Source organism: Balaenoptera acutorostrata, chromosome 19 (assembly GCF_949987535.1).
Source record: "Balaenoptera acutorostrata chromosome 19, mBalAcu1.1, whole genome shotgun sequence".
Taxonomy (NCBI): domain Eukaryota; kingdom Metazoa; phylum Chordata; class Mammalia; order Artiodactyla; family Balaenopteridae; genus Balaenoptera; species Balaenoptera acutorostrata.
This window is the reverse complement of record NC_080082.1, coordinates 48,089,209-48,113,272: the sequence shown is the minus strand read 5'-3', so window position 1 is coordinate 48,113,272 and position 24,064 is coordinate 48,089,209. Positions and strand designations below refer to the sequence as shown.

The 24,064-nt window shown below is 57.5% G+C and overlaps 2 protein-coding genes across 2 annotated transcripts; both read left to right on the top strand.

The window, feature by feature from the left end:
• Positions 1-1,130: 1,130 nt before the first annotated feature.
• On the top strand, positions 1,131-9,286 carry LOC130705681 (basic salivary proline-rich protein 4-like). The gene is made up of 3 exons (XM_057533705.1): positions 1,131-1,475; positions 8,221-8,777; positions 9,274-9,286. Exons 1-3 carry the CDS (start codon positions 1,131-1,133, stop codon positions 9,284-9,286), a joined length of 915 nt encoding a protein of 304 aa, XP_057389688.1.
• A 231-nt stretch (positions 9,287-9,517) lies between these two features.
• Positions 9,518-23,778, top strand: SLC7A10 (solute carrier family 7 member 10). The gene is made up of 10 exons (XM_057533704.1): positions 9,518-9,771; positions 18,717-18,921; positions 21,023-21,174; positions 21,435-21,560; positions 21,643-21,796; positions 22,564-22,687; positions 22,770-22,873; positions 23,231-23,327; positions 23,529-23,678; positions 23,755-23,778. Exons 1-10 carry the CDS (start codon positions 9,621-9,623, stop codon positions 23,776-23,778), a joined length of 1,287 nt encoding a protein of 428 aa, XP_057389687.1. The 5' UTR covers positions 9,518-9,620.
• Positions 23,779-24,064: the final 286 nt, after the last annotated feature.

Sequence of the window (24,064 nt, the reverse complement as noted above, 5' to 3'; positions counted from 1 at the left end):
CTGCAGACCACAAATCACTGAGTGAGGGATGGTGGCCCTGGAGGGAGCCCCGGGGGCATCGCAGGGGCAGAAGGAGGACAGGGGCCGTGGACAGGACAGAGAACAACCGGGCAGTGCAGTCCAGGGCAGGGGTCTGCGAGTGGCTCCCTGAGGGAGGTGTGAGCGGTTCCAGGGCCTGGTGAGAGCACAGCAGGGGTCAAACATCCTCTGACCTATTTGGGGGCCTCCCTGCAAGACCACAGGCAGCTCTGAGAAGAAGAAGCCTTGTGGGTCCAAGTAGGGCCATCAGCAGACCAGGGTCTCTGCCCATCAAACCGACAGACTGGGCTGAGTGCCAGGAGGGACCCCAGGGCAGGATGGGGGTGAGGAGCCCCAGGACCAGGAGGCCCACGCCTCCCAGGGGTTGCAGTTTCTGGATCTGATTATCCCATCTCCACACTTATCAGCTATGTGACCTTGGGCTGATTATTTCCACTCCATGCCTCAGCTTTTCCACCTTTAAAATGGGAAGACAAGTCAGAAAGAGGAAAACAAATACTGTATGCTAACACATATATATGGAATCTAAAAAAAAAGAAAAAAAAAAGGTTATGATGAACCTAGGGACAGGACAGGAATAAAGATGCAGATGTAGAGAATGGACTTGAGGACACGGGGTGGGGGGAAGGGTAAGCTGGGACGAAGTGAGAGAGTGGCATGGACATATATACACTACCAAATGTAAAATTGATAGCTAGTGGGAAGCAGCCGCATAGCACAGGGAGATCAGCTCAGTGCTTTGTGACCACCTAGAGGGGTGGGATAGGGAGGGTGGGAGGGAGACACAAGAGGGAGGGGATATGGGGATATATGTATATGTATAGCTGATTCACTTTGTTATACAGCAGAAACTAACACACCATTGTGAAGCAATTATACTCCAATAAAGATGTTTAAAAAGAAAAAAAGAAAATGGGAAGACAACACACTGCCGGCCCCACTCCCATCTACCCCCCAGACAATGCCCTGATCCTATCCCATGGCTTGGCTAGGCCAGCACCTCCCTCTTAGCAGGACCCACCCTTGGCCAAGCTGACCCCCACCCATGAGGCCCTGAGAATCCCCACTTCACACGTCTTCCTCCCTGTAAGATGGACCCAAGCGAACGCGCCATCTTCCCCTTGGGAAAGAGTTCCAATAGCCGTTGGTCCCGAAGACCCTTGGTGATGGTGCTGAGTGGGCCCGAGGCTCGCAGCCCCACTGGTGACTCATATCAGGACATGGGTGGCAAGGCCAGATTTGAATCCTCCCCTAATGGAGATCTCAGCCCAGCCCACCCAGAGTGGCTGGTGTCTTGGGCCCAAAGAGGTGGTCCCAGGAAGGTGGCCGGGGGCCAGGGGTTGGGAGACCCCTGTGACATTGAGACGGTTCCTCCCCGGACCCTTCTGAGGGCACCCAGGATCCAGCAGGCCCACCTGGACAGGGTCCCTGGAAAAGTAGGTGGGCCTGCGTTTCTCCAGAGTGGATCACCGTCCACAACCCAGGGGCGTCAGACCCCTGCCCTCCCCACCAGCTCTGGCACCAGTCAGCACAGGGAGTGCCCCCCCAGGAGGGGGATCCAGGTGGTGGGGGGCCCCCAGAGAGCCGTCCTGTCCACAGGGCCCCATGTTCAGACTTTCTGTGTGGTCCCCCGGTGACATTCCACGCATGGTCCCCAAGCCGCCCGCAAGACGGAGGACAGTCCCCACTCGTGGAATAATAAGGTCCTGCAGTGTCCCAGGGGCTGATGTGTCTCAAAACCAAAGAGTATCTGGTGACGTGCAAAGTCTTGTTTTCACATTAAAAGCATTAGTTCGTTACAAGTACACGCCTAGATTGCCCCAATGTTTTGTAACTGGTTTTGGCATTTCCCGGTATTTTGAGGCACCGGGTCTCCGAGGGGCCTGCCTAGGCACCCCTCGCCAGCTGCACCCACTCCTCCGCCCGCACCTTTCCCAGGCTCACTGCCTCCTTGCCTATTGCGCAGGTGGGGAAGCTGGGCCCCTGGGGCCTGCAGAGCCCCTGCCCACCAGGCCGTGGTCGGCCTGTCAGGGCAGCTCCGCTCAGCTGTGAGAAAGGCCAGGGCCCATCAGATAAGGCTCTGGGCCCTCCCGCCACCACAGAGGCTCTATCGCCTCCCAGTCCCTCCCAGCCCTGCCCCGAGGCAGGTGTGCTGCGCGGAATGAATTTCACTACGAGATCTCTCTGGTTTCACTATGAGTTTCCTGACCCAGGCCAGCACCTACGGCCCCCGGGGCCTCCCCTGCATCTCTAGGGCCAGGAGGCAAGGCTCCCCACTCAGGCAGCAAACAGGAGGGAGCCTGGGCAGCCCTTGGGAAGGACTTCCCTGGCTCCTAGCTAACTCCAGTGGTCCCAAGAGAGGCTGGGTTCTGGTCCCAAGAAGCCTGGCCAGCCCGGGCCAACACCTTAGGACAGGGTCCGCCAGGGGCCTGGATTCCTTGATGGCGGAGTGGAGCAGGCCACAGGGTCTATCTCTTGGTGAGGGAGGCTGCCCTCTGGTGGCGCCTTTTGGAATGGCAGACGTCCTTGCCCAGGGTGGAGGGTCCAGGTTCAGGAGGCTGGCCCCGTAGGATTTGGGGCTGGGACAACCAGAAGGGAGAGGAGAGCCCAGTTCCAGAGCAGAGGCCCAAGCCCCAGCTTCTCATGTTCTCTACTGGTTCCTGTTACCCACGGTCCCCACCCCACCTACAGGGGGCTGCACAGGGCTGTGCTTATGAGGGTCTCAGGGGAGGACATGGGGTGACACAGGAGGACATGAGAGTCCCAGACCTACCAACAGGTCACCTGTCCCCTCCTTTTCCCTCTTCTGACTAGTAGGCCCAGGAACCCCAGGGCCTGGGCAAGCTGCCCCCCAGGACAGCTGTGGCACTGAGGGATGAGAACCCGTCCCCGCTCCCTCCCCCTCACAGATGTTCAGTGACTCATCCAGCTCAGAAGTCGGGGGCAGAGCTGGGGCTAGAACCTGTATCTCTCAGTTCCCAGGCCAGACACCTGGGAACCTGCACTGAGGACTATGCTGGGAGGAAGGCCAGGTTGCCTTTGAGGAGCATCTGGCCCAGCGGGGAGAGAAGCAGTAAGGAGAGGTGGTGAGGTGGGCACAGAAGAGGCTCGTGGTCCAGTCCGGGGACCAGGATGTCTTCCTGGAGAAGGTGGTGAGCAGGCCGACTCACAAGGGATGCACGTGAGCATGAAGGTGTGTGTGAGGGGCTGCAGGCCAGGCAGCCAGCCTGGGCAAGGCAAGGTGGGGACTGACATCTGAGCATGCAGAGCCAGGGACAGTGGCTTTCAAGAGGGTGACCACACATCCCAGTTTGCTCAGGCATCTGGTTTACACCTGTCATCCTGCTGTAATTATTAACAGCACCCCTTTGCATTTTCAAAAGGGTCCCCGTTTGGACTGTTAGTTAAATGGTGTCCCCACAGAAACATCTCCTTGGAGGGGGTTGGTCCTCACCCCCAGGGCTGCATTGAGCAGGGACAGTTTGGGATGGGGGAGAGGATTTGATTTGCATTTTGGAGCAACGCTGGGGTGGTGAAGAAGCTGTCATCAGTCAGTCTCGAGGATACGGTGGGTGGTAGAGTGTATTGGGGCGGGGGAGGATGGTGTGGAGGATGGAGGCCGTCAGAGCTCTGGGAGTGGACACTGGGATCTGGGTCCCCATCCCAGGAGGGAGTGGGTGATGGCTCGGTGTGGTGACACACTCTTCATTTGATCATTCTAGAAGCACTGAATGTGCAGGCTGAGCCCTGGGCAAGGTGGTCCCTGCCATGGACCCTTACACCATGCAGATCCAGAATGTCACCAGAACCAAATACAAAGAGTTTTTTAAAAATTTCAGTCTCACAGAATATTTTAAAGTTTGATAACTAATTGCACAGAGGAGAATTGCAGGAGAGGAACAGGTGTAATACAAGGGCCCCCCAAGTCAGAAGATGCTGGGCTAAGAGTGGTGGTGGGGTGTGTGTGTGTGTGTGTGTGTGTGTGTGTGTGTGTGTACACACACATGCACATGCATGTAGGGGGGCAGTCATAGCCTCCGCCCTGAGAAAACAGAAAAAGAGACGAAGCTTTCATTTAAAGTTGGCTGCCCCGGATCACCAAGGACAGTGTCCAAGCAGCCCGGTTTCCCCATAACTGTGCTTTCTCCACTCTCTGCTCCATAGTGACCTTGGAAGAGGGGACTTTCACTAAATATTTAGGCATATAGCATGTGGAGCTTTCATTTGGACTCCTGCCCTGGGCCTACCAGTGTTAGGGCTGGACGTGAGCAGTGGCCGTCCAGGGAGGGTGCAGAGAGGGGAGAGAGGAAACACGAAGGGGCAGCAACTATGTCCAAGGCTGAGAGCCCCAGGAGCCAGAAACAGAGAGGGGTTCCCAAGAACCATCAGCAAAGAGTTGCTTGAGAATTAGGGAGCGGCTTGGCATCAGGATAGCGGAAACCAAGGAGAAACAGGCTGCCTGAGTGGCTATCTAGGTTAGAATGTGAGTTAACAGGAGAAGGGAGTTAAGGCCAGAACAGGTATGGGGGCGCCAAGCAGGTTCAATGACCTTGAGGAGCTGGCGGAGAAAGAACAGACCCAAGGACCCCCCCCCACTCGGATCCTGTCCCACCCAGGGACCCTGAAAGGACATGTTCAATGTCCTATTCTTGTTGAAGTGAGCATAACCTACATACAAAATACTGTATAAATCCTAAGTGTTCCACTTGATGAGTTTTCACAAACTGAACATACTCGTATAACCAGCACCCAGATCAAGAAACAGAACATGACCAGCACCCCAGAGCTCTCCTGGTGCCCCTCTCCAGTCTCCACCTCCAATGAGCACCTCTGTCTTAACTTTTAGCATCATACATTAATTTTGCCCATTTTAGCACCTCTCATGAATGAGATTATCCCAGAATTTTATATCATATTTGGCTTCTTTTGCTCAATATTATGTCTATAAGATTTATCCAGGTTGTGGCGTGGTAGTAGTTTGTTCATTTCCCTTGCAGTACAGGACTCCAGGATTTGAATGTACTCTGACATATTTATCCATTCTACTAATAATGGTTTCTGGGTTGGGGCTATCGTGAAAAGTGGTGCTATGAATAACGTTGTAAACATCTTTCAGTGCATTGCTGTATTTATTTCTGTTGGGTATATAGCTGGGAGTGTATCTTAGCCCCGGGCTCTCCAGAAAAAGAGCCCGCGGCAAAAGCTTAGGTGGTGCTTTTCAATCAGGGGGTGCAATCACAGGGAATCAAGAGTGAGGGGAAAGGGGGTGAGGCAGGGAAGACAAGAGAGCCAATACAAGGATGAGTTTCTGAACTGACCACAGCTTGGTGTCAAAAGCATCTGATTGCTGGGCTGTTGGGACCCTCTTGCAAGAGGCTTTATAATGAATAGGATTCATGACAGTCCATCTGGGATGAGGAATGGGGGAGAATTTGTCCACTGGCTTCCACCTGCCATCGTCAAAAGACAGGCCAAAGTGTGTTAACTCCCCTGCATTTTTGGTTACAAATTTGTGGGTACCAGTTTCATCCCTCACTGTCTCATGCCTCAAGGGGTAGCAGAGAAGCCCTGGGGAGGGGAGAGTGATGGGAGGTGTCCGCAGGTTGTACTTGAAAAGGAAGAGAACGTAACCAAGGCCTCCCAGGTGAGGCTGGAGGATCTGAGGTGGTACCCAGCAGGTGTCTGACACAGAACGGAGAGGCTGGGCCATAGGGATTTAGAAATATTGCCAAATAGTCTTCCAAACTGGTGAGACCAATGCACACTCCCTCCGCAGCGTATGAGAGCCTCAGGTAGCGCCACATCCTTGCCGACGCTGGTGTTTAATTTTAAGCACTATGGTGGATGCACAGTGGTATCTCATTCTGGTTTTAATTTTCATTTCCCTGATGACTAATGAGGTTGAACACCTGTTCAAAAGCTTACCAGCCATTTGGACATCCTCCTTTGTGAAGCACCTACTTAAAGTCTTTTTCCTTTTGATTTGTAGTTTTCATATTTTTAAGATACAAGTCCTTTATCAGATGTATGTATTGAAGTAGCTTCTCTCAAATGTGGCTTACTTTTCCCTCTCTTAATCATGCCTTTTAATTAACAGACGTTTCTAATTTTAATGGAGTCCAATTTGTCACTGTTTTACTCATGCTTTTTGTGTCCTGTGTAAGAAAATGAATCTATTCTTTCCCCTAAGTCTTCTTCTAGCTGCCTTGTTGTTTTACCTTTCACATATACATTTTGTTTTCATGCGCACATCCATGGAATTGGTTTTAGGGTATGGTGTAAGGTAGAGATGAAGAGGGTGTTTTTTGTTATTTTCCAATATGGATACTTAATTGATCCAGCACCATTTACTGAAAAGTCTGTCCCACTTCTCTCCCCTGCTCTGCGATGTCAACCTTGTGGTGATAAAACAGGAGTCCATAGATGGATGGGTCTGTTTCTTTTTCTATTCTGTTCCTAGTTGATTTGTTTATCCTTGCACCTGTCTCCCTAACTGTAGTGTAAGTCCTCCAACTTTGTTCTTCTTTATATATGTTTTAGAATCAGCTACTTTACTAAATTAACTAATTAACGTTAAGTTTGTTTATAAATTTTTTTTGGATTTTCTACCCAATCATGTCATATGTAAATGACAGTTTTATATTTTCCTTTCCTAGCTTCATACTTCTTCAGATTGGCTTCTTTCACTGAGTAACATGCATTCAAGTTTTCTCCGTGTCTTTTCATGGCTTGATAGTGCATTTCTTTTTAGTGCTGAGTATTATTCCACACGTGGATGTACCACAATTTATCCATTCGCCTACTGAAGGACATCTAGATTACTTCCAAGTTTTGGCAATTCTATATAAAGCTGCTATAAACATCCATGTGCAAGTTTTTGTGTGGATATAAGTTTTCAACTCCTTTGAGTAAATACCAAGGAGCACGATTGCTGGGTTGTATGGTAAGAGTATTTTAGATTTGTAAGAAACTGCTAAACTGTCTTCCAGAGTGGCTATACCATTTTGCATTCCCACCAGCAATAAACACCTGTAACTACACATCCTCACCAGCATTTGGTGTTGTCAGTATTCCAGATTTTGGTCATTAAAAGGTTGCGCCTTATTCCTTCTTTTTCTTGCCTTATTGCACTAGCGAGGACCACCAGCCCAGTGGTGTAGAGAAAAGAGTGCTAACATTCTTTCTCATCTCCAGTCTCAGTGGAAAAGCATTCAACATTAAGCACAATGTTAGCTGTAGGGCTTTTGTTTGTTGTTTTTTGTTTCTTGGAGGGTTTGGGGGTTTGGTAAGATACCTTTATCAGATCGAGAAAGTTCTCTTCTTTTTTTTTTTTTTTTAAAGTAGCTGTGCCGGGTGTGAGGGGGCGATGCACAGTGTCAAGGTTCACAAACCTACAGAGTGAGCTATGACAGAGGCAGGCCTGCAGGAGGGCATGAGCAAGTTCTCTTCTATGTCTAATTTGCTAAGAGTTTTTTGGTTTGTTTAAAACGTGGAAGGCTGTTTTCTGAACGTGTTGAGAAGATCCTATGGTTTTCCTTTTTTTTTCTTCCTGTTTATGTGGTGACTTCTACTGCTTGTCTTTCGGATGGTAAACCAATCTTGTGTTCCCATCAGGGTTTGCAGGTTCTACTTTATGCCACTAAAATCACCTCCTGAACTGTGGGCCTGGAAAACAACATGCAAATTCCATCCTGTGCAGTGCCCTAGAGTCACCCCTTCTCCTCAAACACTGACTACACATTTCAGGTGCCATGAGAGGCTCCCCTTCGAAAACCACCAACCCCCGGGGGCACCAGCCCCGGCAGGACCCTCTCCCAACAGACTCTAGCGTTGCAAGGGCAAGTGCGTGCGGAGAGTGAACGGGTCAGACCCCCCCACCACCCCCCAAGACAATTAAGAGTCTGCACAGCTCGTGTGCCTCCCCCGCCCCACGCCTGCGCCAGTCTCCTTTAAGAGAGTCGGCCTAAACGCGTCTCTGGGGCGGGAGGCGGAGGGCGCCAAGAATGCCGCACTCCGACGACAGGAGCGCAAGGGCTGAAGCTTCGCCGGGCGGCCTCCCCCTTCACGTCCCCCCAGGGTCTTCCCGCTCCTACTCCCAAGTCCCCGCCCCCGACTTCGAAGGTCCCCCTCGCCCGCAATCCCCCTGAACCGCCACGCCCGCCCCCCATGCTCCTCCCACAGCCCGGGAACCGACCCCGGACCCCGCCCCAACCCCCGGTCCGCCCGTCGGACCAGGGCGACCCCCACCCCCACCCCGCAAGCCCCGAGGCCGCGGGCGGGGGAAGCACGGGGCGCGCGGCACGGCCTCATCCACATGCAGGGGACGGCGCGTCGCGGCGGCCGCCAGGAAGGGACAAAGGCTGTTCCGCCGCCGGCCGCACAGTGCCAGGCTCGCCCCGCCCGCCGCCCCGGTGGCCCCCGACGCGGCCCCCCCTTGCGTCTGTCCCGCCGGCCCGGCTGCACAGTCCGGACGGCTTCCGGGAGGAGGAGGCAGCCTCCATCGGACCCTGCACGCCCTACCTCCTCCTGCGACCCCAGGGGCCACAGCCCCTTCTCCGTGTCTCCGGGGCAGTTGAGGTGGCCTCGTCTCTTGAGCCGAAGAGACTCAAGAGACGAGGGGCCTTCGCCAAAGACCCGATTTCTAGTCCACTGAGCCCCGACTCTGTGGCCAGGCGTCTGCGCGTAGAACCTGCCGGACCCAGTCCAGAGCCGGGCTGGGCGGCGGAGGGCGGGGGAAGGTAAGGTTTAGAGCAGAACCCCTTCCAGGACCCCCACAAGTCACTGGGTCCCCTCTGGATGACGGTTAGGGGCTCCAGAGTCTTCATCCCGACCCTGTCTCCCCAGACTTTTGATGATGGGGCTTAGGGTCTCCTGACCCCAGGGGATCCTGGACAAAGCCCCCACCCCTCCGAGAGCTATACCTCACACACCCCCATCAGCGTCTGGAAGCCAAGGAGGCATCAGAAAGGGTTTGCACTTCGGCCCTGCCACTTGCTCTGTGACCTTCCTTACTATCCCGGGGCCTCAGCTTTCCCCTGTAGAGTGAGCCCAATCTCCACCCCTCTGCCCGTACACACACTCTAGGGGTCCGTGCCAGGATTTAAGGAGTATGGCAGCTCTGGCGCACAGTAGGTCTCAATACACAGACGGCTATTATTTTCGCCAGCTTCCTCAGTCTCCTTGAGGGCAGGGAGAGTCCTGCCTTTGAGCCCTGCTCCCCCGCCCCCACCGCAGGCCTTCTTCCTAGGCCTTCTTGGGTCCAGGAAGTTCTTCCTAGGTCTGCCCCAAATCCTCTCCTTCCTTCTAGGCCCGCGTTGGGAGGGTGGAGGCCACGGGGGGGGGGGGAGTTCCCTTTAAGGAAGGTGGGGGAGGGGGCTGCTGGCCGGTCCTCCTTCCGCCCCTCCCTGGTCCCCGCGGGCCGGGGCTCGGGGCCAGGGCCCCGCGCCAGCGCATGCGCCCGCCTGTGGGCGCTGTCCGGGCTGCGAGAGCGGCGCGCACCGACAGCCGGACGGACGGACTGACTGGCGGCTGGTCGGACAGACGGGGCAGCGCAGGGAGCTGGGACGCGGCGGGACAGCGACATGGCCGGCCACACGCAGCAGCCGAGCGGGCGCGGGAACCCGGGCCCTGCTCCCTCGCCCTCCCCTGGCCCGGGCCCCGGGCCCGGCGCCTCGGAGCGGGTGGCGCTCAAGAAGGAGATCGGGCTGGTGAGCGCCTGCACCATCATCATCGGTGAGCGGGCGCGGGGCGGGCGGGTGCCTGGGGCGGTAGGGCCTAAGGCTCACGGCGGTTCGGAGCAAGGAGCACCCCTCTCCGGGCGCGCCTACCGGTCTGAGACGGTGGAACGTGGATGAGGGGATGCCCGCCCGGGGCACCTGCGATGTCTCCCCTCACACAGCAGCCACAGGGCTTCTTGTTTCCACCTCCCCAAGTGCCCCGAATTTTTGCGCTTGAAGGAGGTGCAGGTCCCATCCACAGCTGGAATCCTCCTCCTGCCTTTACTTCGCCATGGACTTCCGCAAGGCAGTTGCCCTCAGTCTTCTCGTCTATAGCATGCATGGAGATGGCTGTGGTCCTGCCTTGAGTGCAGGAGTCTTGCAAGTGTGGGAACTCGGTAAGCTGACCCCCGCTAAGGCCCCAAGTTCTGGGTCTTGTGGCTTAAACTGAGTTCCTACTGTGTGCAGGGTCCAGGTGCCGTGCAGTGTGAGTGATTTATTCTTCGCAAGCAGGAAGGACTGTGGGTAGCCTGGACAGGGAGAGCCAGCCCAGAGGGGAAATCGGTTCGGAGTATATAATTAGTGCAGAATTCTGCAGCAGGACCCTGGCGGAGGGGGAGGAGCAGCCAGTGACCGGGGGGAGGCCCAGTTGGGGTGGGCAGACCCAGCCTTCGAAAGGCCAACTGCTTCCTGGGCTGGGATCCCATTTGCGTCCTCTCACTCTCTAGCCCAGCTTCCCCACCTGAGAATGAGTCTGTGCATCCTGCCCCCATTTGGGGACTTCTGGGTAGGCAGAGGGCTCAGGGCACAGTGAGAACGGTGGTGGGGTTTTCCACCTTCTGTCCCAAGTCAAGAACACTGATGCCTCAGGAACTGGCTAACCCAGACCTGTGCCTGTATCCACACCAGGTGCCTCAGAGACCCTCGTGGGAGAAGTCTGTTCCATCTCCTGTGTCCCAGGAGACACAGGCTGGAAGGATGAATGGCAAGGGTCTTGACCGCTCTCACTTTACCAACTGCCCAGTCTTCCCCGCCCCAGCCAATGGGTGCTGCTTGTGCATTCACTGCCCACCCATCCTCAGACCCTTGGAGATGGAAAAAGTTGGGGGCTCAGGAGGGCAGACTGGTGTCTTCACCTCCTCCTCCTCTGCCCCCACAATGGGAGCTCCTGGGCCAAGGTTGGGGTCTAGCTCTTGGTCATCCCCTGCACTCGTACTGAGAATTGCCCCAGCACACAGCACCTGTGCAGGTACCTCTCTGTCTCACCCACTTGCGCCTGGAAAGGTGTCTTCTAGGAGCTGGTCCCGATCTGGTCCAGAGACCTTCTTGGCCAAGAGTGCCCCTGCTTGACTGCTGGGAGGAAGGGCTGGTTCCAGGGATTTGGCCAGGGTACTGGTTAGAGCTTTGGCCTGGCCCACACCCTCTCCAGGAGCTGTGCTCTCAGGAAGAGGAAGCCCATACATCATGGGTGGGCCTTGGGGTCAAGAGGCTGACTGTGTCTGGAGCCAGCTACAGTGCCCGGCAGGTGCGGGGAGAGACGTGGTACTTGCTGGGCTGCCTCAGCTAAACCCAGCACCCTCGAGCTGTATTCCTACTCTTCCTCCTCCCCGCATCCCATCCGCCTTAGGTCAGGCAGAGGCTGCTGGCTCCTCTCTCCTCAAAAGAGGGCCCTGGTGGTGATGGTGGGAGTGGATGAGGCTAATTCTGCAAGAATTTTTCTGTGCAGCGCAGCTCTGCCCTTACAGCTCCCCCACTTTTCATACCATTTTTGCTGTTCCAGGTCCACTGCCCCCTTGGCTTCAGGCCTTGAGGACTGAGCTGGGGTTAGGAATGACTTAGCCAAGAGTGGCAGACTCAGGAACAGAACCCAGATGACCTGACTCCAGCCCAGGACACTCAGGGGTGGTCCTACAAGCCTGCTTGGGGAGCCTTGAGGGGTTTCAGCAGGCAGGAGGCTGGGCTGGGCAGGAGACAGACAAGGGGAAGATGAACCTGGTCCAGAAGGTGGCAGATGACAGAGGAGGCAGGGGTGGGCTGAATCACTGCACTGCCCTCCCCAGCCTGATGCCCTGAAAGCCCCCACTTCCTGCCCTTTCACTGTTCCAGGAGCCTGGACTCCCATATCTTTCCCCACTTTCCTGCCCTGGGGAGCCTGGTCAAAGTAAAAAATGTCTGCTGAGTGTCATAGTTTAGCCTTAAAAGTCTTGAAAACTTTATAGCTTCCTCCATAATCTTTCTTGTTTGATAGCAGCTTATTATCTCCAAAACTTCCAAATAGATCCTCCCAGAAGATCCGATAATTCTCTCCCCTTGTAACTCCTGCCCCAGGCTGAGGAGTGGGAATGGAATGACATAAAAGGGCTTTGGGCTAGAACAAGACTCCACCTAAAATGTGTTTAGGACAGCACCTGCTGGCTGCAGCAAGCACAACTGGAGGGGAACGGGCCAGCCTGGAGGAAAAAGAGCCTTCTGGGGCAGGGACTGTGCAAGACATCACCACATCCAATACCTATTCAGAAAAACACACCTTACTGCATTATGAAAACATGTTCTCCCTTTATCTCATTTGATTGCCTGCCTTGCAAGATGGGAATTTTTATACCCATTTTACAGATGTAGAAACTGAGGTTGGAAGTTAAATGACAATGCTGCAAGTGGTGGACTCGGAATTTGGAACCAGAATTGGACTCTTCTCCCAATCCAGTGCCCTTCTTCACACTGCTCTGGTGCAGGGCAAAATTGGGGCCAGATGCAGAGCCCATGATGGGGGAAGGTTGAGGATTGAGCTGGGAGCTCATCCAACCAGGATTTAGTGAGCTCCCCACTCTACTATGGGTAGGTGAACAAACAGGTGGACAGAGAAATAGCCTCTGACTCCCCCACCCCCACCCAGGGCTGTATGTACAGGGTCTCTTGTCCTGACTCAGGGACCACAACCAGCTCCCTCCCCATCCACACCCAAGGAAGGGTCGTGCCCGGGTTCAGCAGAGTGGGAATCAGCCAGGTCTGCTGACCAGACTGTCCTGTCCTTCGCTCTCTCCCTTTGACTTAAATATCCAGCCCATGTTTGTGAATCAGGCTCAAGTATGTCCTAGGACTCAGGGACCCCCTTCATGAACCCTGTCTCCTTAGGAGCCAATCTCTACTCATCCAGCCATGGCCAGGTCCCTCCGTTGTCTCTGGGGCTGGAGGTGCTGGGCTGCTCAGAGGATAGCCCTCTCCAGAACCCCAACCCATCCTCCCCGGGACCCTGAGGGGACATAAAACCACACAGGAGGCTGTCTGTACCTCACCGTAGCCCCAATTTACAGATGAGGAAACTGGGGACCTGAGGCTGCAACCAGCCCAGGATCAGATGCCCTTGGTGTGCTCTAAGACACCATTGGGGGCTGAAGCAGCTCTGGCTACACGGATGGGGCCTGCTAGCTCTGGTCACGCTCATTCATCTATTCAACAGTTAGGTACTGGACAGTGCCGGGCACTGTTCTAGGTGCTGGAGACACAACAGGGAACAAGACGGACAAAATCCCTGTCCTCCTGGAGCTGACATTCCAGCATGGAAGTCAAAGAGCAAGCAAGATGATAAACAAGCTGAATGTTTAGCTGCCAGGGTAATGATAAGTGCTAAGGTGAGAAAATGAAGGAGGGAGGATTGTAGGTAGGAGATGAGTCAGGAGTGAGATGGAGTGCAGTCTGTGTAGGCCTTGCAGCCACAGTAAAGACTTTGCCTTTTTCTCTTTGTCAGGGCTTTGGGCAGAAGAGGGATGGCATGGGATGGCATGGGGTGGGATGAGATGGGATGGGATGGCGTGGGGTGGGATGGGATATGGTGGCACGGCATGGCATGGCATGGCCTGGGGCTTACTGTGGAGAAGAGGTTGTGGGCAGAAGAGGCAGAAGCTGGAAGCCCAGTCGGGAGGGTACTTGAGTCACCTGGGTAAGAGATGATGGTGGTTCAGAGCAGGGTGGCAGCAGTGGAGGTGCTGAGAGGAGGTTCAGTCCTAGGTGTGTTTGGAAGATTGAGCCAAATGTGTTGAACTGGACACAAGGTATAGCAGAGTGGAGTCTGGGTGACAGCAGGTTGGGGCCTGAGCAGCTGGGAGCATAGTTTGCCATTAATTGACCTGGGAAGACTGCAAGATGAGCAGGTCCCGGGGAGAGAGTTCCACACTCCTGGTCATCCCTCTCTCGAAAGGAAAGTGGGTTAGGCTGGAGGCACACGCTGACCAGTTGGCAATTCCAGGCATGCCCTGGAAACGTCCCCACTCACCTCCCTGGAGTTCTGCCAACACCTCAGCGGGCACTGCTGTCCCCCTAGAGGGGGGCCTGCCATGCTCACCATAAGGACACTGTGCTGGGAGTCACAGGCTTCACCCAGAGCAATAGCAGGGCCCCCAAAGCAGGGCTCTGGCCGCTGACCCCAGGGTGTTGAGGTCCCATAGGGTTCAGATCCAAAGGCCAGCTTGGGTGGCCTGGGGTGTCTCCAAGGTAGATGACTATAGTGAGACCCATAAGCACTTCCTGGGGCCTCTGATGTAGCAGGCAGTGTGGGAACAGACCCACATCACTGCCTTGTCTCCCCATCTTACAGATAAGAAGGTTCGGAGAGTGAAGTACCTTGTCCACAGCCTCCCGCCATGAGGGATCTGGGATTCGAACCCAGATGTAGGGGTTCTCAACTAGTAATTGGCCCTGCCCATGGCCTCAGGGGCCTTGGGACTTACCAACGGGGATTTGGAGCTCTTCCCCAGAGCCCTCATGGGTCACATCCTAACAGGGAGGTGCTGGGACGCATTGCCCAGGGCAAGAGAAGGAGGCCTGGCCCATGGCCAGCCCCTGATCAGGCCCAGGAGCTCTGAGCTACTCTCTGCCAGGCCAGCAGGCCAGCGTGGCAGGAGGAGGCCCCGCCATGGCCCTGCTCACTGAAGAGGCAGGCATAGGCCAGACGCGTGTAAGGGGACCTAGGTCCCGGGGGCTCCCTGTCCTTCTAGGGGGCTTGGACTTCTCATCTCAGCAGGCCAGGGCACAGACCCTGCCCTCTGGGAATGCACAGTCCACCCAGGATGGCAAATAAAGGAGTCACTTCCTGGCCATACTCCAGGTACCATGGGAGAGGAGCAGGGGCCAGGTTATAGGAATCAGGATGGGAGATCAGGGAGGGCTTCCTGGGGGTGGCGTTGCTTCTGGGAAGCCAGTGAGCTGGGGAGAGACCTGCCACAATGCGGGACAGAGGGCCCCAAGCAGAAACTGTGTTTCCTCGGGCCCCGTGCAGATGTGCAGGACGCGTCCCTCCTGCCCAGCAGTGCCTCAGCCAAAGTCAGTGTTGCACCAGCCCTCTGCTGCCCCCTAGCCCAGTGGCCCTTCCTGGCACAAGGGGAAACTGAGGCCCAGGGAGCAGCACAGGCCTGAGGTCACACAACAGACTCCTGCCTGAGAGTGTTCTAGGGATGAGGGGTGGTGCCAGCAGCCTGACAGGGCCTCCCTGACCCCTCCCCCAAATCCGACTCTGCACATTCCCCACACACACACCGAGGGCAGCTGGCCCCTTCCACCCACACGACCTCCGCAGTCCACCCCTGTGACCTCCGTGGTCGGCTCATGCCTCCCAGAAATAGGTCAGCACTCACCGCTGCAGCCGGGGGAACAATGGCTCTTTCTTCGTTCCTTCACAGACCGGGTAAGCCCCATCAGGCCACACATCTTAATGTGATAAAAACCACCCAGCTTGGCCTGAGGGAAGAGGGGCGGGAGGAGACTGGAGGGGGGCCCCCTAGTTGAGGGACTCACATCCTCACGCACCTTCCTGGGAGCTCTGGCCCTGCCAAGGACCTGCAGGGACCACAGAGCAGCCGTCCCACTGGGTGGACGGGAACATGGAGGTCTCGGAACCCACATTTCTCCAGCCTGCCGTCAGTCAGACACCTGACCAGGTGCTCAGCAACATCTCCCGGCCCATCCCACAGTCTGTGGTTCCTGCCCCTCCTCCTCTTCCTCCAGAGCAGGAGGCCCCAAGGGCTGGGCTTGTCCACTGCAGCTCACCCAGTCGGGCAGAGCTGATTCTGCTGGACCTGAACATGAGGGCTGGGAAGGGAGGCCTGGACCCGCCACCGGGAGGCATGGGCAGGCTCCGGTGCAGCACTGCCTTACAGCCCCATGGTCCCTTCGCCACACCTCCTGAAATCATTCAGTGCTGGAGACGCCCACCCCCGTCCTCAGCAGCGTCCCTCCTCCTCCCTGCCCTCTGCCCCTCACCCAAGCCTACCGCCCCTCTTGCTCCTTGCAGAGCCCCGTCCAGCCCACATGGTGTCAAGAGCAGCCAGTGGACCTCGATGGGGTTTTCTGACACCTTCCAGCACAAACCTGAGGCAGCTGCTGGAGGCTGTCCAGGCCCAGAGGCAGAGGCCCCCAGAGAGCTCAGAGACACCTGCTGGCACATGTGTTCCTTTGAGCCACGTGGGGAGAAGTCCTGCACTGCAGCCTGCGGCCATGTGTCTAAAACAATAGCAATCCTCACCCCCGGCCCATCCCCCGAGTCTTCAGCCACTGGGCACAGACAAGTGATGTGTCCCTTTCAAATCCCAGCCTTGGAGGACAGGTGCCAGGTGTCGCTTCCCCGAGGGCTACACTCATGAGGCCCCAGCAGGCTGAGTTGTGTACGGTGGTGGGCGTCCCCACGGGTGGGTGGCTCAGGGCCCTGGATGCACCCAGCTCCTTCCAAGGCCACCCAGCCCCCACTGGCTTCCAACCTCCCTGGCTTTTGGCAAATCCCACTCCACCAGGTCCTGAGAACAGAGGCTCTACTGCCGGATAGAGCAAACGCAAAGGCTCTTTAGAAGCCTAATAGCCCACCCAGGCCCTGGGCCCCGTGGGAGATGAAGGAAGCGGCCCCTCTCTCCCTGGAAGCGAGCTGAGGGCACAGCTTACCTCTGGGGCTGGGAGACAGGAATTCTTTCCTCCTTATCTGGATGTATTTAGGGCTCCTGGGACGTGACTAGAAAACCAAGTGGGGCGTCGTGGCCGTCCAGACTGGAAATCTGTGCCGGCCGGGTGGGGGTGGGGTAGGACTGTGGACAGGGAATGCATGCAGATGGGCGGCCCCAGCTGTGTCCTCGTCCAGACCTGCCTGTGGGCCTGGCAGGTTGAGCAGGCAGGGTCTGCCCTGATGGACCTGTGCTCCCCCCCGGGGCCCCAGCAGGTGGGGCCATCTCGTGGAGGGGCTGAGCCCCGGGTCCCAGCAGTGTTGCTTTTTTCTTCATGTGGCCTGTGGGTTCTGGGATTATTTCCTCTTGGGCAGGCCCTAGTCCAAATCACCAGTGATGTGACCTGATTCATTTGCACAGATGATGAGACCTGGGTAACGCAGAACATTGCCCTCTTTGCCCTAACTGCCAGGGAGCTCAGGACTAAGTGGGCGCTCAGCGTTTTGCTCGTCCTGGGAACCTGCTCTGCAGCCCCCAGCTTGGCCCTCTGAGCATTTCCCATTGTTCTGCTCCCAGACCCCATGAGTGCCCCACAGTGCCCATACTTGCAAAACTCAGACTCAGCCCAGGGGCAGGCCAGGCCTTCTGCGACCCATGACCTGGCAGATTCCACTGGCACCCAAGCCTTGGAAGCTAGCCTCCCCCTCTGCTCCTGCCACAGTCCCCTTCTGGGAGGGCCGAGTGGAGACTGCTGCCCCCCACTTCACAGAGGAGGTCAGTCCTTCAGTGGCATTGGTGCCACTTTGGGCGTCAGGCCATTCACTCATCCTGTAGTTTGCTCAACAGATGTGTATTGAGCACCAACTGTGTGCTGGAGGCCCCAGGTGAGGTCGCAGACGGTACACACAGAATCACGCAAAGATGCAAAGGACATCTGGATACAGCTGTGAATGAGCTGAGGCTTCCCGTACAGTACCTCGCTGAATCCTCACAACAGTCCCATTGTATAGATGGGACTCAAGAGGTGACATGAGTGGGGAGAGGTTCCCGGCCTCCTGAGCCCCAGCCAGAGTTTCCCACTGTGGTCCTAGGATTAGAGCAGTGACCCCTGTTTGCAACCAGTGGGCTGTTCCCAAGGGAGAGGCATCTGTGTCCAGACCCCAGGCTGAGCCAACTGAGTCCTGCCAGCCTGCCATCATCCACCCCATCCCTTCCGCGATGGCTGCTAAGCAGCCCCCACCCCTGAAAATGCACCAGCTCCTCTCCCTCACCCCACTGACCCTTGCCCAGGACCTGAAACATTTTAACAATGCCAAGAAACCAGGTCTCTTCTGAGTCTGTGTCCACAGCATGGGTCCTAGGTCAGGGAGGAGCCCAGCAGGCAAAGGGCTCTCTAATAGGAAAAGAGGAGATGGAAGGTAAAGAAATAAAGTACGGAGCAGGGTCTGGGGCTGTGAAGTGGGAGGAGGAGCCTTACCGGTGTGGTCAAGGAGGGCTTCATGGAGGAGGTGCCAGTCCCCAAGCCACTGCATGAGTTTGGATTTCGGCCAATAGGAAGGTGGCAAGAGAGTATCATGGTCAAAGTCTTGCTTTAGGTGGACAGCTCTGGCCAGGCTGGGAGGAAGCCAGGTGGCTGGAGGCTGACAAGCCTGGAGGCCTTGGCCAGGGGCGAGGGGCTGGGCCTGGGCCCTGTGGGGATGCACAGGAGTGTCTGCCACTCTGCCACTGCTTGTGCTTGCCCCACCTCACAGTTGTTAGTTGGGGGCAGAGGAGCTCGGAACAGGACCCATCTCTGGCAGGGGAGCCTGTCTGGACAAAGTGCCACTCCCCATGCCAGGGGCTGGGGAGGGGAGATGAGGTGGCCAGAGTGGGACTTGCAGGGTTTGAGGGACCCATGGCATCCACATGCCTCCAGGCCCACCCTCCTCCCTGAGGGAGCAGCCCGGGCTCCCCTCCTCACTGCAGCATCTGGAGCTGCACAGAGAGGCTGCCCTGCTGGGGGCACCCAGACCTGATGCCTCCCCCCCTCTTCCCCCCACAGGAAACATCATCGGCTCGGGCATCTTCATCTCCCCCAAGGGGGTCCTGGAGCACTGTGGTTCCGTGGGTCTGGCCCTCTTCGTCTGGGTCCTGGGTGGGGGCATCACTGCCTTGGGCTCACTCTGCTACGCGGAGCTGGGAGTCGCCATCCCCAAGTCTGGTGGGGACTACGCCTATGTCACCGAGATCTTCGGGGGCCTGGCTGGGTGAGTGTGGGGCACCAGCAGCTGTGGGGTGGGGACAGCCTCTCCAGAATGGATGGCCAGCTGGGCCCAGGACCCCGGTGTCCTCTTCTGCTTCTCACATCGCAGGGAGGTCATGGGAGTGGATGGAGGGAAGGGGAGGTGTTGGGCAGCCTTCTAAGGCCAGGGTGGGCGGGACCAATGCCCACCCCACTCCAGCTGGCCCCTTGACCTCTCTGTGCTTCCTTTTAAATAGAGCTCCTCTAAGCCCCACTCCCCACCCAGGTGCTTATGGGTGGGGAGGACCTTACTATGGAAACCTCTAGATCATGCCAACATCCAGTCAGGGACACCTTGATGTTAGTAAACTAAATGCAGGGTGGGGGGCATGATAGTCCTATCAATGCCCTGCAAGAAGTCCCCTTTAAATAGCTCCCGATGTTCCTTTATTCACCGTGAACATTAGCTGAGCACCTACTGTGTGCTGAGGGCCAGGACGCAAATGATAAAAAGATCCATCCCGGGCCTCAAGTTGCTTACAGTACGGAAGGGAAATAATCCTTCAAATGGGATTAAGACCAGGAGGAGCCTTGCTTTGAAGATATGTGAGAGGCTGCAGCCCAGCAGCCAAGAGAACAGGGTGCCCACCACCCAGAGAAGACTCCCAGTAAAAACCACATTTGTGCCAAGGCTTGGAGGAAGGGTGGGGTTTTGTTGGCCGACCAGTGAGGAGGGGTAGCACATACAGAGGGTGGTGGCCTGGGTGAGCTCGGTCTGTCTGCCACGGCCACAGGCAAGGTCAGGTCCATCATAGACGACGGGGCTTGTCTGGGACGGGGCAGCCTGTAGGTGGAGGGCCATCAAAGCTATTGCAGCTAGCCAGCTGAGCCGTGCTGAGGCCAGAACAAAGGTACAGGAAGATTTCAGAACCATTTAGGAGTCTAAATTGGGAGGACGTGGTGGCCAGTGTGGCATGAAGGAGAGGCTTGGAGAGACTCCATAGATGGTGGTTCCTGGCATGGGGAGAGGGAGATTTTAGGTCGGGGTTTGCCACACAGGTGGGGTCTGTGGCATGTCCGGGGAGACGCTGAGTCAGGCCTTGGGTGGGGGATCTGGAGCGCAGAGGAAAGGTCTAGGCTGAAATATTTAAAGTTTGGTTCTGAGGGATGTGGTCAGGGGCCTTCAACAGGGCAGTGGAGGATGGGGCCCTGGTGTTCTCCTCTGGGGAGAGGGTCCTCAAAGGGGCCTGGGACCCGAGAAAGCTGAAGAATTTTGCTGTGTGGCGGAATACTCAAGAAGATGGGAGGGAGAGGAGGACCCGAGACCCACCCCAAGGGCACCCAGCATCGAGGGTGGGCAGAGGGGAGCACCCAGTATGGGAGGAGGGTCACGGAGCTAGGATGTCCCAGAAGCCAAAGGGGGAGAGGTGGTGCAAAGCAAGAGGTAAGGAAGCAGGGCTACAGAGCAAAGGTGAGGACCAAGAGGAAGCCACTGGACTTGGTGTCCCTGGTTGAGGCAATCCCTACCCTCAAGGTGGGACGGACAGGGGACTAGGACCACCCCCACGGACAGGCACTCCCCTGGGTGCAGGCAGAGCCCCCAGGAACAGGTCGAGCCTCACTCCCACGTGGGCACCCTGCAGAGGTGAGATTCTGGCAGATGGGATATAAATCCCTGTCACCCCAGCCAGGGGTCTTTGCAAGGTCCGGTCCCTCGGGGATCACAGCTCAGAGTCGGCCACCTGCAGCCACAAGGCTCTGCTGAGAACTACAGCTGGAGCTGTGACTGGAGGTCCCGGGACAGCCCACCCCAGCTCAGGAACAGCCTGCGACCGGGGACTAGGTGGTCATTAGAAAAGCGCTTGGTTCCCGAGTCTCTCTCCACACCTGCCCGAGGGCAGCCCGTAGCTGTTTGTGCTGAACACTGTCTCTGTTGAAACAGTTCATAAATAGAGCAGAGACCTCGACAAGGTTGGTCCTGCCTCCCTGGACCAAAGCTGGTATCTGGCCCCCACAGCAGCCCTGGGTGCCGGGGCCCAGGATGCAGCCCCGCTCCACACATCTGGGCCCACTTGGCTGGGAGGGTGCCGGGAGGCCTGAGCCACTGGGGCCCTCACTCCTTCCAGCTTCCTGCTGCTCTGGAGCGCCGTCCTCATCATGTACCCCACCAGCCTGGCCGTCATCTCCATGACCTTCTCCAACTACGTGCTGCAGCCCGTGTTCCCCAACTGCATTCCCCCGGCCGCTGCTTCCCGTGCGCTCTCCATGGCCTGCCTTAGTGAGTGTCCACCGTGGGGCCGGGCTGGGCCTCTGTCCCCAGGGCCCACCCTGCTCCCTGCCCCCGTGGGGGGACTTTGGGGTAAGGTCCCTCCAGCTGTCAGTCCCCGTGAAGTCGGCCTCAGGGGCTGGGCTTCTGGCACTCCAGCTGCTGCAGGGGACACCGCCCTCCTGCAGCCCGGGCTGGACTTGGCTGTGGCCCACCTCGAGGGGTTTGGCCTCGGGTGCCTGCCCACCCAGCCACCCGCCCTTCCTCCTCAGTGCTCCTGACATGGGTGAACAGCTCGAGCGTGCGCTGGGCCACGCGCATCCAGGACGTGTTCACCGGCGGGAAGCTGCTGGCCCTCTCGCTCATCATTGGCGTGGGCTTTGTCCAGATCTTCCAAGGTAGGGCCGGGCTGTGGGGGGGGGGGGGGGGCTGGGCACAGGCCAGGGAGACGACGCTGACCCTTGACCTCCGGACCCCCAGGACACTTCGAGGAGCTGAGGCCCAGCAACGCCTTCGACTTCTGGATGACGCCGTCCGTGGGTCACCTGGCCCTGGCCTTCCTCCAGGGCTCCTTTGCCTTCAGCGGCTGGAACTTCCTCAACTATGTCACCGAGGAGCTGGTGGACCCTCGAAAGTGAGTGGGGCTCCGGCCAGGCCCTGGGAAGGGGGGTGGCGTGGGGTGGCAGAGGCAGCCTCCCCACACAGAGCCGCTGTCACCTCTGGCCGCTCTGGTCGTCTGCCTGACCACACTGCTACCCACCGGGAACGGCTCTGGAAAGGCAGCCGGGACGCCTGTGTTCCAGCCTGACCCTGTTCTGTATGGCTGTGGATGAGTCACGGCCCCTTGCTGGGCCTCAGAAACACTGAGTATCATTGTCTTGCTGTAAATGGATCCAGCTATTTGCATTTGGCCAAAAATTACACATGTGCACACAACATGGTCCCTAAAAATGAAGCCAATGGCTCCCTCTGAGGCTCAGCTGGGACCCTGACAGTGAACAGTTACAGCTGGAGCTGGGGCTGATGGGAGCCCCAGGGGACCCTGGTCTGTGGACTGAGCTCTAAGGGCGCTTTGAGGATTTTCAAGGCTGATTTTGGCTGTATGCAATGTCCTTTTCATGTGCAGACATTAGATCCGCCCCCCTCCCCAGGATATGAGTGGCCCCTCCTCCATCTGCCCTTCCTCCCACCAGCCTGTGCCAAGGCTGGGCTGGGGACTAGGGGGGAGACAGACAGCAGTGCTGCCCCCTTCGCTGCCCCAAGGCCCCCAGCAGACCCAGGAGATGGAGGCTCAAAGCTGCTCCCCTTGCTGGGTCCCCTGCCACTCCCCACCACCCTGAGGCCCCGCCCCCCAGCCCCGCAAGGGCTGATGCTGACACACTGCACCACCACTGTCCCCAGGAACCTACCTCGTGCCATCTTCATCTCCATCCCCCTGGTGACCTTCGTGTACACCTTCACCAATGTCGCCTACTTCACTGCCATGTCCCCCCAGGAGCTGCTGGCCTCTAACGCAGTGGCCGTGGTGAGTGGGGCCCCACTTGGTCCTGGCTCCTGCCCGGCCCCCGCCCCGCCTCATGCACCACCTCTCTTCTGTGCCCACCCAGACCTTCGGGGAGAAGCTGCTGGGCTACTTTGCTTGGGTCATGCCCGTCTCCGTGGCACTTTCCACTTTCGGAGGGATCAATGGCTACCTGTTCACCTCCTCCAGGTGACTGGACTGGGGAGAGGGTGGTCAAGGTGAGGCAAGGCAGCTGCCCTGGTGCACACGAGCAGTGCTGGGGGCCAGAGGAAGTGAAGTCCTGCCCGGTGGGGCCCACCTGAAGCTGGGACGATGAACTTCCCGGTAACAGATGTCTGATCCCAATTGCGAGGAGCAGAAAGCAAGAGGGAGGAGGGCTAGATGAGGGGAAGAACTGCCCAGTGGGGCTGCTGGAGCCCAGAGCAGCGAGTCAGAGGTGACAGCTCAAGAGGGCCATCAGGGCTAGAGCTGAGGTCGGGATCTGGCCAGCAGCGAGGCCCCAGGCTGGGCTCATGGCTCCCACCCACCTCTGTCCCCACCCCCCAGACTGTGCTTCTCTGGAGCCCGAGAGGGGCACCTGCCCAGCCTGCTGGCCATGATCCACGTCAGACACTGCACCCCTATCCCTGCCCTCCTCGTCTGCGTAAGTTGGGGGACCCAGGCTCGCGAGGCGGGGAGCCAGGGCCACGCAGCAGTGTGGGTAATGGCAGGGATGAGGCCTGGCCCTGGTGGGGGCGGGAGGGCCGGGCTCGCTGACCTCCTGGCCCGAGTCGGCAGGCCCAGGGCCCCCGCTGGGCTGACAGGAGGCAGGTGGGAGCCAGCCCTCAGCCCAGTCCTCTCCCAGGGCGGGGCCACGGCAGTCATCATGCTTGTGGGAGACACGTACACGCTGATCAACTATGTGTCCTTCATCAACTACCTCTGCTACGGCGTCACTATCCTGGGCCTGCTCGTGCTGCGCTGGAGGTGGCCGGCACTCCACAGGCCCATCAAGGTGAGGCCCGGAGGGGACCAGCCAGCCCACGTGCCGGAAGCAGTCAGGGCCACCCCTTTACCCGTTTGGGCACCAGGGGCGGCGATGGCAGCGATGGTGAGGCCAGCCTTTGCCGTGTGCTGGGCCCTGCTCAGGGCCCTGTGTGCACTGGCATATCCAGTCCTTAAGGCAGCCCCATGGGTGGGTGCTATGAATACTCCCACTTCACGGACAGGAAAATAAGGCTCAGACATTACGGTCACACAGGATTCCACAAGCCCACAGAAAACAGAAGACCCAAAACCGAGCTAAAAGAAAAGTCCTCCCGTTTGCATATAAATCTTTGAGCTGGAGAAGTGCTCAGTGCCTGGAACGTGAAACACCCAAAATCATTCACCTTCAGCCGA